General features: G+C 30.5%; 1 protein-coding gene across 3 annotated transcripts; it reads right to left on the minus strand.

Moving 5' to 3' along the window:
* Positions 1-3583: 3583 nt before the first annotated feature.
* LOC111613201 (putative phosphoenolpyruvate synthase) lies at positions 3584-14350 on the minus strand. 3 transcript variants are annotated; one of them, XM_023354547.1, is made up of 14 exons: positions 14264-14350; positions 13740-13826; positions 13523-13585; positions 12940-13029; positions 11165-11224; positions 10845-10939; positions 10224-10287; positions 9094-9257; positions 8930-9020; positions 7703-7748; positions 7551-7627; positions 7093-7195; positions 6928-7002; positions 3584-4167 (listed from the first exon to the last, which is right to left on the minus strand). In XM_023354547.1, exons 2-14 carry the CDS (start codon positions 13743-13745, stop codon positions 4100-4102), a joined length of 1002 nt encoding a protein of 333 aa, XP_023210315.1. In that variant the 5' UTR covers positions 13746-13826; positions 14264-14350; the 3' UTR covers positions 3584-4099. The 3 variants fall into 3 exon arrangements, with proteins under 3 accessions (XP_023210315.1, XP_023210318.1, XP_023210316.1); XM_023354548.1 differs by lacking the exon at positions 3584-4167 and adding an exon at positions 5512-6858; XM_023354550.1 differs by lacking the exons at positions 12940-13029; positions 13523-13585; positions 13740-13826; positions 14264-14350 and adding an exon at positions 12714-12909.
* Positions 14351-14671: the final 321 nt, after the last annotated feature.

The raw sequence follows: 14671 nt of genomic DNA on the forward strand, positions 1-14671 counted from the left end.
AGTAAAATTTGGAAAGGAAAAGAAGAATATGGTTTACTAATTTTTGATGCGGATGGGAAAATTAAATATCGGACCTCATATTGAACTTACCCACTCCACTCCCCACTCAATTTATAGCCCTCGTTTTTTAAAATTTTATTATAAACTTAATATCGCGAATTAGAGCGCGAATAATTAACCTTTCCTGACTAGACTAAGATTTCACTAACTACAGTCTTAAATTTTCTATTACAAGCCTTCCTTTGACAACCTGAGCGGGTCTTACCGACGTGAGTCAATAAACGTTTGATAAATGACACACATCGAACTTCATTCCTCACAATACAAACATTATATCCGTTGATTAAAAAAAGTTTTATTAAACACTAAAAACGCATTATCATTTCATACAGTTACAAGCATGAAGAAAGCTTTTGTTTACAGGGTAAAAATACATTAAGCGGTTTGTTGATAGAAGCAAAAGAAATCGATTGCGGATTTATTCATAATATACTACTTCTGAAGTAAAATGTCTGTACTATATTTAACGTTGATTTTACTTCATTTAGTTACTACTGCTTTTATTCAATTTTATTAAACTGTAATTTAATAAAATTAAATAAAGTTTCCATCACCCTGATCTTTAAAGATCGTATTTAATTCCAAACAAATTCCTGATCAACCACTCAGATATTAGATAATTTACAACTAAAAAAGAATTATATAAGTTTGTATTTTCAGATACAAAATTCCATCAACGAGTTGCTTAATTTTCTCGGCAGTATTTGGTTTCCCCATCTGTTATAATATTTAATCTTAAAAAAAACTTTAGCTACTCACCTATAGTGTTGTTTCGAATCCGTTACTCTGAACGAAGCTCTTCGCTTCAAGGTAAGATCGACAAACAAATATTTATACGAGGGAAGCTCTGTCACTAACAAATTAAAAATTTATTTTTAACTCTCATGTTATTGCATACAAATGAAAATTGCAAAATCAGCAATGTTAAATTTAAATTTATTGCAGTATCGTTTATCTTTAATTAACAGTTACGTTTCATACATGAGCGTTTGTTTTAGTTGCAATGAATGTCGTTATATTTAAATTCAAATATTTTCCTTAAACCAGTTAGATGACTGTCAGGATTGTATCTCTAACAGGAAAAGTATGATGTATAGGGGCGAGACACTACTAATTTCAAGTGAAGAGCGTATATTTTAAATTAAGTAAACCAAATATATTTTTACCAAAGTCAAATATTTAATTACGAAAATTATATTTAAAATAGACTATATAAAACTTGATAAATTTTCCATAAAAATTTTAGTTATTTTTTTGTACTACCTGCACTCATTTAAAGTCAAAATGTTAACAACTGTTAAATACTTAAATTATTTTTATAGTTCTTGATATCTGCTCACGTTTAGTCTGTTCTATTCCTGTGAATACTAAAAGGGCCTCTTCATCTACAGAGAGAATGGGTTCGGTCAGGCGCTAAAAGAGTGGCCACTGGCGAAGGACGAAGTCCGAGATTTTTGGCTACAATTAATTTCTGAAAAATTTCTGAAAATTCTCGACTATTCGAACATTATTCCGTGTACCCCAGAATGATACTTAAATTTAATTTATGATGCCCATTAACATTTTACTGGAATTGTTTTTCATTTTAAACTATCTATGATATGTTTTACGTACATGTACGCTAAACTTTTATGTACAGGTAATTTCAAGTTAACGTTAAAAATCTTTTAGTAACAGGTGTAACGTTATTTTTAAAAATATATTTCTTGTCACTGAATATAATTATATTATACTCTTATATCTGTATTTTATAATGTAAAATCAGTAAATTCATATAAAAGTTTTGTTGGAATTTTTAATTTAAACAGAATGAATTTTTAAAAATATTCATTGAAAAATACTGCAAATACATTATTGTTTTTATTCTTTTAATAACATTTCATGACAAAGATTGTTCTTTTAATCGCTTGAATGCACTCCAGAATATTTTTAACCTGAAAACATTCACAAACGGCTGTTCTCAAGGGCATTTAGCTCTGTACACCAAACAGCGGCTCGTATCACGTTGCGACTTTTTGTCATCTGAAATATAATTCGTTTCTAAATAATACGTAATAAAGAAAATAACGTTTTATGCTAAAACGTTTTAGAAATGTATTTCAAAAGTTGGTGTATTAAAAATTTTAAAATTTTTTGTGGGAGTTTTTCTGTCAAGCACGAAAAAAGAATGTTAGTTTTGTGAGGTTATGCTTAGCATATTAAACAACATATTAACNTATTATTTTAAACAGATTGAATTTTAAAAATATTTATCGAAAAATACTGCAAATACATTATTGTTTCTATTTTTTTTTTAAATAACATATCACGACAAAGATTCTTTTTTTAATCGCTTGAGTGCACTCCTGTATATTATTAACCAGTCAAAATTGACAAACAGCTATTCTCAAGGGCATTTAGCTCTGTACATCAAACAGCGGCGCGTTTGACGTTGCGATTTTTTGTTATTTGAAATGTAATTTTTTTCTAAATAATACGTAATCAAGAAAATAAAGTTTTATTCTATAATGTTTTAGAAATGTATTTCAAAAATTGGTGTATAAAAAATTTTTTAAATTTTTTGTGAAGTGTTTTCTGTAAATCACGAAAAAACAATGTTAGGTTAGTGAGGTTATGTTTAGCATATAAGTAATGACAAGAAAGTAATATAAAATTTATTAGAAATTAACGAAATGCACTCGAAGTTTATTTGTTTTCTGAAACTGTGTTTTACTATTTATTGAGCGTTGAACACAAGATTGTGTTATTAATTAAATACTTGGCATTTTTCAGCTTTATTCAGTTGATACGAGTACTTCTACACGTTATTTAGAAAAAGAAATTGTGTGAATTACTTGCAGAACAGAGAAGAGCCATTTTAACATCGAAAGAATCACACTTTTCTTAGTTTGTTTATTATTGCTGCTGCTGTAAATTTTATGTTATTTTATTAAACTGGTATGGTTATTTAATTTAATTATTATTATTCCGATACATTTTAGAATGGTAATTTTTCTGTAGGCGATTTACAACATGATTGAAAATTATGTAGTATTATGTATCCAGGGGAGTCAAAGTAATGCACACTATAGAACTAAACTAACGAAATTAAATTACTGTGATGTTAAAGTATAACCAAAGAAAGCATTTCTCTATTTTTTCGGACGTTTGTGACAAAGATGTTCGACGCACAGAGTGAAGCATGCTGGCATTTGGCAGAATTGATGGTTGTAAAAAAAAGACATCCGCACAGGTCCGGACATGGTCACAGGTCCTGCCGGTATAATCATGAACGTAAAAAAAGCCAGTTGAAATACGATAAGATAATAGTTAAAGATGCTTGCGACATTTTTACAACCGATATTTTTGCTATTTTTCTTATACAATTAATTAATTCACGATCTTCAGACATTACCTGCAAAGCAGAAGCCATTGTAAAAGGTAAACAGGTTTTATTATTTTTTAATAACAAATGGTTACCTCACTTCCATTGTTTATTTTGAATTTCAATTGACATTCCGATCAGTTGCGGAATGGTCACAGGTCCTGCCGGTATAATCATGAACGTAAAAAAAGCCAGTTGAAATACGATAAGATAATGGTTAAAGATGCATGCGACATTTTTACAACCGCTTTAAATTATTTCTTCATAATTTTAGCAAGCAGACATTCTAATCACATATAACACGAACACAGGATGGAGCTATTATTTTCCTTTTTTCGACAAAAATAGTGACTGAAATTGGAGGACTTTCCACACGATAAAATAATGTCATTCGCGTGTTGTCTAGGAAGCTTTTAGCATCCTTTTATTTTAATTAATTTTATTGTTTAGGAGCTGCAGTGGCTCGAGAGTTCGGACTTCCAGTCATTGGTGGCTGTTCACGGAGCCATTAAAGTCTTTAAGTCAAGTTAGAATTTATTTATAATAATTTATTACAGAAAATTTAAGTTTTTAAAATATAAACGAAAACATTTTAGGAGACATCGTCATTTTAAACTGCGGCGAAAGAACCATTTGCAAGGTGAAGGAGGTTATTGTAAATGGAGGAGAGCATCTCTACAATTTTTCATCTTCTGCTACTTTCTGCAGAATTCCACAATTTCCATCCAATAGAACAATGTCACCTGTAAGTAGAAAAATAAAAATTAATATTTTCTAAAATCTCTTATTATTTTTTAATTCTGAATATAAGTCAGAATTACCGTTCCATTTGATTTTTGTGTGAGAATGCATTTTCGAAAATTGTACAAAATTCTCGGTTAAGATTAGTTTTAGTATTTGCAGAGCGGAATGTTTGAAAAGTATTGCTTTCAAATAGTCCCATTTCTCATACGTTATAAATCGCATTGCACTGGAATTTGCCCAAATATGTATGCACTATGATGACTTAAAATACGTTTGGTGAGAATTTAAATTGACATACAAAAGTTTTCAAATAAAAATGTCTTAATGTTTTATTTTACATCTCCAGAATGACCATTTAAAATATGAAAAAAGTTAAATTTTGTAACTGTTTTGTGAAGAAAAATCTCTAATATATTTATACAAAAAGTCATTATAATTTCCGTCTGTGACTAAAAAATGAAATGATGAAATAAAATACAGTGTTTAGTTGCGTAGTTTTTCTGACGAAAAACACTAGCACAAAACTAAAATTGTCTGTGATGTCATGTGTTAAGAGATTTTGTTCAAAAATAACTTTTATATTATTAACTAGCTGTACCAGCAATTGTACCCGCGCGGATTTTGCAAGCAAATACCATTTATATTCAGTATTACAACAACAACCATAGTAATTGTTGAATTTTGTCAGATGATGATAATTTTTTTTATAAATTAATTGAAGAAACAGACTGTCAAAAAATTGGTAAACCACCATGTATTCAGTTCACGTGTTTCAGAACATAATCCTTTGACGACCTGACCTTTTCTTAGGCTGCTTGGCAAGTTTAAAAGCATTCCTTTAAAAAACACAGAAAAATATTCAATTATAATTATAAAATTAAAATTTGAACTGGTGGATCTTACTGTTTGTTCATCCGTTCCATTCGGTGACTTTGTCTTCAATTAATTTATAAAAAAAACCATTGTTATGGAACACCTACCGATGAGAATGATGAGAATTGCTGATAATCAAACGAACTGTTTTCAATTTGATAAATTTTCTGGAACGTTTACAATCGCTCTTTAATCGAACCAATATGCAATAACAAATTCGAATTTAAAACGGTTCGAACATTTGCTTAAAAAATCGAAATATGTAATAATATTTATAACAAAGTCTGAAATATTACAATTTAATACACTTAAGTACTCAATTAAGACTAAACGTAGCTAAAAACAAAAAATCGCATTTAAACTAGTACAATAGAAGTCGTTTTTCAGGTTAAGCATTTATGCTCTTCCTCTCCCACCCGCGGGGGAATTTCGAAAAATCCCTTCTTAGTGTTTTCATAATGTACCCGAACTGTTTACCAAATTTCACCTCTTTAGTTTCACCAGTTTGCTCTGGGTAATGATGAGTTAAAAACCAATTAGAATTTAAGAAAGATAATTAAATCTCACTCTAAAGTTTTAGTATATTTAAAGATAAAACATAATAAAATAAGAGCGTTATGAAATAGAGCGAGTTATAAAGTGATTTAAAATTACATTTATGAACGTGTTCTATAAATTAGGCATTTCTCCATACATAATACATTGTAGACAGTTATTCGGCATTCATCTTATACTATACTCCAAACTAGCCATACTCGTAAGTACCAATTTTTTGGACATTTAAAAATTTCCTATATAAAACACACTATTAACGATCAAGTACAGGCAACAATACAAAGATGTGCAGCAGAAGATTTCTATGACAATGGAATGCAGCAGGCGGTGGGCAAATGTCTCAACCAGTTGAGCAATTACTAAAACAGTAGAAGACAGCAGTACGTAGTATTATATTTACATTATTCTGTGATTGCTTGTGTTATAATTATTAAATAAAAGACTAGTTGCAAAGACTTTACCATCAAATCTTGTAAAAGTTGTTGCAAAATAATTAACCTAACGGCTTTTAAATACTGTTGTTACTGAAACCGTAGGGGTGGTGAGAGAAGCTTTGAGCACACATGCTGTTTAACTAAAAACAATTTAGTAATATTTGCAGTTAGTACAAAATTATAAAGCTACATTTTATTTTATGAGAACGCACTTAAGTTACATAAACAACCGGTACTGTACACAGTGTTAAGGCTATTGTGTAGTGTGGTGTAACAACTATATTTTATTCCAAGACAAAGAAATCGGAATTGCAATAATAAATTTAGCAAGATATGTAGAAATGTTTCACATCTTTCCAGAACTGAAGACGTGCCAATGTAATGTTGAATTCTAAATAAGCTATTTCAACGAACGACACAACGGCTCACGTTGGAAACAATTGAAGGACTATTGTAATGTTGAAGCGCACATCAGGGATGAAGTGGCAACAAGTGTCCCTGAAATTCTGTAGTGTCCTGGAAAGTTTTAGGGGAAAATTGCGAGAATGTGTAGACAACAATCGATACCGTCTATAGACACAACATTCACAAAGTGACTTATAAATCCTGTTAAATGCTTTGAGGTTAAGTGTAGTATGCTGATAAATTAATTTACCATAATTGCATAACATCTGTGCTATTTTAATTAAAAACTATGAATTAGTTTTCCACGTCCTCTATAAGAAATTACGAAAAAATTATGCTTATAATTACAGTACTTTGTGGGGATATTTCTAACGAGAGACTCTGAGCAGTAAGTTATTTATCTTGCATGTAAATGTGGCCCTGCTAACGACCATTCGTTACAATAAAATTTATAAGGAAACAACATTTTCGAAAGATTTTTGCTAAAGTTACCTGTTTGAAATACTTCTGATGCAGAATGAACTCCGACAATGCAAGGAAGACCATATTCTCTTGCCACTACCGCACCTAAAGAAAAAAAAATATTTAAATATTTATACCATTTTACATTATACAAATAAGAATATAATGAGAAATTCTAATAAGAATGCTAATTGCCATGTGATATTAATCCACCAAGTTCTGTAACTAGACCAGATATAAGAGGAAAATAAGGGCTCCATCCGATATCAGTACTGTACGTTATTAGTATTTCTCCTTGCTGTAAATAAATAAATAAATATAAAAATTCACATTCATTTGCTGTTTGATATGAAATTTAGCCGCGTTTTGTGCCATCCACATATAATGTCACGTATATAAAGATTTTACAAATACGTGAGCCGTTCACAGCCCGGCACACATATTTGCAAAATTTAAGTGACTCGTACAACACGGAATTCACATAAAACGGAATTATCAACAGTGTTATAGGGGAGTCAACTGTAATTTTCACAAAATTAATAATATTCAATGCTTTGTCCGTGAAACAATTTCAGTTTATCTGACAATTTTATCAATAAAAAATTGTTTAGTTAATTCTTAATCTTACATAATTAATTTAAAATCTTAATTACACAAATAGAATCGGCTTCCTTTATATTAAGTATAACTCTGGCTTTTCCTTTAACTATTCCTTGACTAACAGGAGTTCCTACGAAAAAGGTCATAAAAACTTGAATTTAAATCATAACAGAATCATAAATTCTTTAAAAATATGTTAACCTACCTTTCATTATTACGGATGCTCGATTTCCATTATTTTCAATTACTGCCTATTAAAATACAATTGTATTTGTTTTATAGCAACAAAAATAATTAAAAGGAGAAAACTAATAAAAAATGACAATATAGTTAATCTATATTTATAAAATTTGATACATTTCAGTATACAGTAATTTGGTTTAAAGCTGTTCTACTATGGATAAAGGAATGGATAAAAAAGATAGTCTGGAATTTTCAACTGCCCAACTACCCGACCACGTGAAGTTTAGGGACTTTTTTTACGTGTCTAACACCTATGTAAGAGTCAGTTTCTGCACAAAAGTCCTCCCATAAATCAACCCTTTTAGGAGGTTGCCCTGGTATTAATTTGCTCTGTACTAAACTAAATCAAATTATTTTTGTTCCCAGTTCTTTATTCTGATATATGTTGCTAGTAATAAGTATTGTTTTCATGACAAAAAACACTTTGATATACGATACATTATATTTACTCAGACTATATATCAAGATTGCCAAACTGGCTCACGAGCGGCATGCGACTCTTGTAGGCACTTATTATGGTTCCCACATGCACAATTTCTTTTTATGAACTTCATACGTACTATTTACATACGTATATTTGTGTAAGTATTCTGACTATAAAACAGTGTATTATATACAAAAATTATAAATGAAACTCACAACGTAACCTCAAACAAACAACTGAAATCTTAGGAGATATTCATAATATCGAAGGAGGTAAATTATTACTGGTACTTTATTATGACAAAGTAAAGGATGTATTATCCTTAATACTTTGCGGTCATTCCAATAATAAAATAATAAAAGACTAATTAAAAGAAAACAGACAAAACATTCATTCTGTAATTAAGATTAAATCAAAACTTTTGAGTGAAAAATAATCATTATTTTAAAATATTCGAGAAGAACGTGGGAAAATTGCCATTTATGATTATTTGTTTATCATTTCATACCTATAAATAGCAGAAAATTGATATAATAAAAATAAAACCTTGGTATAACCCGCTCCATCGTATATCTCGAAACTATAGATCATCCATTGCTGCATAGGCGTATGTTCCATATTTGCGATTTAGAATCGGTATATAAACCTATACCCCCTTTCAACTTGTTTTTAAAACACATATATCTTGAAGGTAATATGCACGAAAATAGTCTAATTTTACTTTGAATCTATACAAACAACTATATTTGTTGAAATAATACCTACCTTGTTACGATAAGGATTGGAAATACCAAACTGAATTTCAGGAAGTTTCAGAGAGTCAAGTTCGTAGTAGATTTTATGACGGGCTACTGCTCTATAAAATTGCAAACGTTTTCATTAATTAACAATTCAATTTCATTTATTGTTATAACCATTCTTTTATTTACTTGTGCAATATTCTTGAAGATCTCGTATTTATTAACATATCTAGTTCATCCAGTGTCAGAAAAAATATGTGTTCTTTGTCAAATAACCTTCCTTCCTCTACCATCACTTGTCCCATATAATAAAATGTTTCTCGAAACGAATTGATTACTTTGATTAGAAGCGACTGTAAACAGAAAAATTGGATTATATTAAAAAATCTTCATAATAAACCGCTTTCAGCTTGTCACCATAAGCGACCGTGTTCGAGAGTACATCGCAACTAAGAAATTTTCAGGGGTAATTTGCCCAGAAACCGTTTCCATTGTTAATTTCTCTATACTCTCAATGAGCAAGAATACAGGCTCTATTTAAGCACATAGACCGAAATAATGATGCCTTTATTGTATGGGATCCAGTTAAGATTGCTGCTTTGACAGACCAGAGCTTGATCCCGGGTTGAAAACCTGAAAAATTTGTCATGTTCCACATATGTAGTACTAGGGTTTTCTCTCCATTTTAACCATGCCAAACTCATAAAAAAGTGCTCGTTACTGGTTTTGCAAGAACTCACACACAGTCTATATATTTTTATAAAATGTCAGATGGAGTGACTTTATGTAGAAATAGAATTTTCAAGTTTTTCTGATTTGAAACTCTTGATCTTCCGTTACCGATAGTTAAAACAAATAATATATTTATATAATATTTATTACAGAACATGTTTTGGGACTTTATGTCTTCAAGACCACCAGTAGCCAAGTGATTATAACCACTGAACACTGGTAGTTTGTCAAGGATTTGCACTTAGCCTATGTGTCGGCCACGCAAAATTCTCAACGATTCATAGCACGTGTCTAACACCTACAATTGTCCACATTTCCATAGAAATTCCTCTAGGACACATCCTTCTATGAAAAACGGCGAAGTGTCACTTTACCGTATTCAAACCAAAAACAAAAACATTTGTACTTTTATAATAAAAGTGAATAATTATATCCTGCAAATATTGCTACTTATAGCTTCGTAGTACACTTTTGCAATTGTTTTACATCGATTTTATGACTGAACATCATGGAGGCAACTAGAAACAATTGCTTTCAATTCTTTACAGTTTTTAACAATAGCCGATAGTTAATGAAATATATCTTACTTTACTTGCTTCTCTGTATGCGACTGCTTTTCGACATCTTGGCAGCACAAATCGAAGTATTCGTCTGTTAATTTATAAAATAAAAATTGTATATTTATGAACCTTTAATGTAAAAACACATTAATAATAAAATATCGTAAAAGATGGTGCCACGCACGGGATTTTAAATGTTGCCAAGAAAGTTAAGCAACTCGTTTCAGGATTTTTTTACGGATTGAGTCAAATGTCTTTGGCATACCCTTTTTTTTTATCTTGAAAATGATCATCAACGTCATGAAAAACAAAATCACTTTTGCTCTGTTGCAAAGTACACAGACTTAAAGTGTTTATTTGAATCTAAAAAATCGCATTAGACTAATTAAATGGTCCTCTCTAATTTTGTTATTAGAATATTTACATTAAATTTCCTCGTTTAATGTTTAAACGTAAGTAAAAGGTACTGTCTAATTATCAATACGCGACTTTCATGTAACTACATTAAACAAATTAATATACGAGTTATTTTCCGTATTTCTGAATAAGAAAGATGCAAGGGACTTCTCACTCATCTAATGTTAAAATATAAGAAAGAAATGCTATAAAAATATTAATGTTTATATTGAATTAAACTGAAATACTTACTTTTGACCTGTGGTTAAATGCGATTTAATTTTATTCAATAATAATTCGATATCCATTTCACCTTCTTTCTGTTTTATTGTCTTTCCCATTAAATTCTATTACAAATAAAGTTATTTTAATAATTTTTCCATTTACTGTTAAATATCTTAATATTTTATTAAATCTATTGAATAGAAATAACCTCTAGCTAATATATTATTTATCTATATTTATATCGAAATGCGACAAAATATACTTTTCGTATTTCGATCGAAACACACTAAATATTTACTCTCCTACGTATTTATATGAAATACATTATGTTTCTGGAATTTACATACTTGTAATGTCTTAATTAATGGTAAAGGATCCATCTTCCAGGTTTTAGAATAGATGTCAAACTAGATACATAATAAGAAAATACTTTTATATGTCGTATATTCTGTAATTTAATCTATTACTACCGTGTTTCCCCGAAAATAAGACACATCCGCAGAAAATAAGACCTAGCACAGGTTTTGCTGAATTGCGAAATATAAGACCTCCCCCTGAAAGTAAGACCTAGCGAAGTTTTTTTAGTCGTAACGGTCATAGACAGATGGTTGAAAGTGGCCGTTGGCTTTTTGCAAGTACAGCCACTGATTGGTCAGCAGACAATTACGCCATGATTTGCATAAGACTATGGCTTGGGAATCACAGATTTGCATAACTTTATGGCTGGTGATGGCTAATTGGTCGGCCGGGAATCACGCCACATGACATTTGCATAGTGCTACGGTTCAGTAAGCACTAATTGGTCATCGAGTCCGATGTTGACGCTATAAAAAGGCGACAGTTCGACACACCGGATATACGTCACTCTCGTCTAAGTTCGACTTGGGAATATTTTTGTTCAATAATAAATGTGAATTTTTCTTCCTGGAAAAAATAAGACATTCCCTGAAAATAAGACCTAGCGCATTTTTCAGAGAAAAAATTAATATAAGACACTGTCTTATTTTCGGGGAAACACGGTACAATTATTATTTGTAATATACTTGTTAACAATTTTCGATGAAATTTTTACTGATAAAAACAGTTTGAAGTCTTTAAATTTAATAAATTTATCTACAATCAAAATTTACTTTATTCTTATATGCAAGACCAATCATAGTTTTTATCAGGTCACAGTTTAGAGACTAGAAGCTGAGAAACTCAGCATAATGTATGAGACTCATATCCCAATTTCCGAGCTATTGTACAACCACACAAAATTTCTAAGATTCCAATCTGAGGTGTGGGTCACAAAAAGTCATATGATATTTCATAAGCTCTGGCATCTCATGTGTATTATGATATTAACTAAGTTTCTAGATCAGACTTTTCTCGAACAATCAAAAATTGTGTAATTCAATCGAGTAAAATAAAATAAAGCATCTAAAGAATGTAACATTTTAATATTTCCTAATATAAGTAAAATTTTCTCATTGATTAGGTTTCGGCCATCTTATAATTCGCGTGTTTTTTTAAGAGACCACACCTGATAGACTATTGCAGGTAAAGACTGGAGTTGAAGTGGTTGAGTTTCTCAGAAATTAAAAAAAAAAAAAGGTTTAACTTGGATTTCACTCTTTCTTATTCCATCACTGGCATTTTGGACCTGGCCCAATCCATGATAGATATGAGTAAATGTGAGGATTAGATGAGTAAAATTCCTAACCTGCTAAAAAAATAAACAAGGGGTGCAGAAGAGTGGCAGACGATTAAATGACAAATAAAAAATGGACGATGGTTGAAACAGGCAGCAAAAGACGATCGTGAAAGACAGAACTTTTAGAAGACGAATGCAAGAATTAACTTAAGAGGGTTTTTACCTATGTTGCAGACGATTGAATCATAATTGTAATATACCTTTCTTTATTGTTCTATTTCCTACATAAATAGTAATTGAAATTCTTCACATCAAATACAGAGTATGGAAAATATTGAATAAACAGATACTTAGTTGCATTTCGCGATTCATATAATTGATCTCTAAATAAAAATATCAAAATATTTTTCAATAATTTCAGTTGCAATTAACGAAATATTTTATTATGTCTTATCATAAAATTCGACAATAAGAAATTATAAATACCTCTTTAATACATCTATGACCGTGCTTTTGTATAAATTCTTGAAGTTTCTTTCTCACTTCGGAATTATCGTTTAACCAGGAAGTAACTTTCTGAAAAATTAGTTTTAAAATATAGTTATTTTCTAATATAATTCTTCAATTAAAAACTTTTATTAATGAAGCCCACAATATATTATCGGCCTAGACCTCCCTTAATCTCTGAGTGCAACTCTGACATCAACGCAGCATTTTCGAGGCCTCCTGTATATTGCTGTGCTTGTACAAAAAACTCTAAGCAAGGTTTCCCTAACCTTGCTTAACTTCTTGTAATAGTTTCTGTTTCCTAGCTAACTTATTTTTGCTCTAGGAAACCCAGAATCGAATCCACACACGACCAGCATTAGAAATCATTCGTGAAAGTCTATTCTAAATAGGTCGAACCTCTTCCTTCACCACTGAGCCAACCACAATGTAAACATAGATTCAGCCGTTACAGGTATTATAAGGACTTTCGTACCCATAAAACTACAGAAGGGACTACACGACAAGACTATAATATAAACATAAATTCTATTAGAAGTAAATATATATTTCAAATTCTTACATTTATTTCCATTTCTCGAAATTCCTTTGTTCCTATATGTTGTGATATAAGTAATGCCAATTCCTGAAATCAAGAATTCTTTTTCAATTTTGCAAATACATCAAAATAAATAACTGATAACGAAATTGAATTTATTTCCTTTATAAAAAATAAAACCTTTTTGAAAAATTTCGTTCAAATAAAATAATAATAATAACAGTATTAAATATGTTTTTACATCCATTGCTGCAGGAACAGATGCTTTCTATGGAACTTATGTTGGATGTAAGAAATGCAAAATCAGCATAAACTTCGGTTGTCCAACCTAAATATAGAAATAAAAGTAATTTTACTAAAATGTAATTTTTCTGAATTATATACATGTTTTATTTTTTCAATAAGCAAAATGGCAAAATATAATTTTCAAGAGGTATCTCTCGAGAGAACCTTCCATTGGATACTGGCCGTTTTTAAGTGTAAAAATAATACGGGAAAATTTATGCTGCAGCTCGTCGGTCAGGTGCTAACCTGTAAAATCAACCCCAGTGTTCACTTGCTTTATCTACTAGTAATAAGTTTGCTTGAAGGTTTACGTAGTGAATACATTAACCTCCCGTCCTAAAAATCTTGCTAAAGTCGAACCGCAGAAATTACTGAATTGACTCTGATCGATTCACAAACGAAAATATTATCAGCTCTGCGGCACTACTGTGGGTCTGACAAAAATAAACATATTAAAATTTTATACAGAAATATTATTACCATTCTGAGCTTTAACGAGGTGGGATAAAACTGCCGAATTCCAGGTAGACGAATTGACAGTACACATGATGTGAACATTAAAAACCTAAAAAAATAAATTCTGCTTTAAAATAAAATCATATTTTCTTAATAATAAAATTAAATATAAAAGTTGNAATAAGCAAAATGGCAAAATATAATTTTCAAGAGGTATCTCTCGAGAGAACCTTCCAATGGATACTGGCCGTTTTTAAGTGTAAAAACAATACGGGAAAATTTATGCTGCAGCTCGTCGGTCAGGTGCTAACCTGTAAAACCAACCCCAGTGTTCACTTGCTTTATCTACTAGTAATAAGAATTTGCTTGAAGGTTTACGTAGTGAATACATTAACCTCCCGTCCTAAAAATCTTGCTAAAGTCGAACCGCAG

The sequence above is a fragment of the Centruroides sculpturatus genome, unplaced genomic scaffold (genome assembly GCF_000671375.1).
Source record: "Centruroides sculpturatus isolate CEXI.00-Female unplaced genomic scaffold, Cexi_2.0 scaffold1325, whole genome shotgun sequence".
Classification (NCBI taxonomy): domain Eukaryota; kingdom Metazoa; phylum Arthropoda; class Arachnida; order Scorpiones; family Buthidae; genus Centruroides; species Centruroides sculpturatus.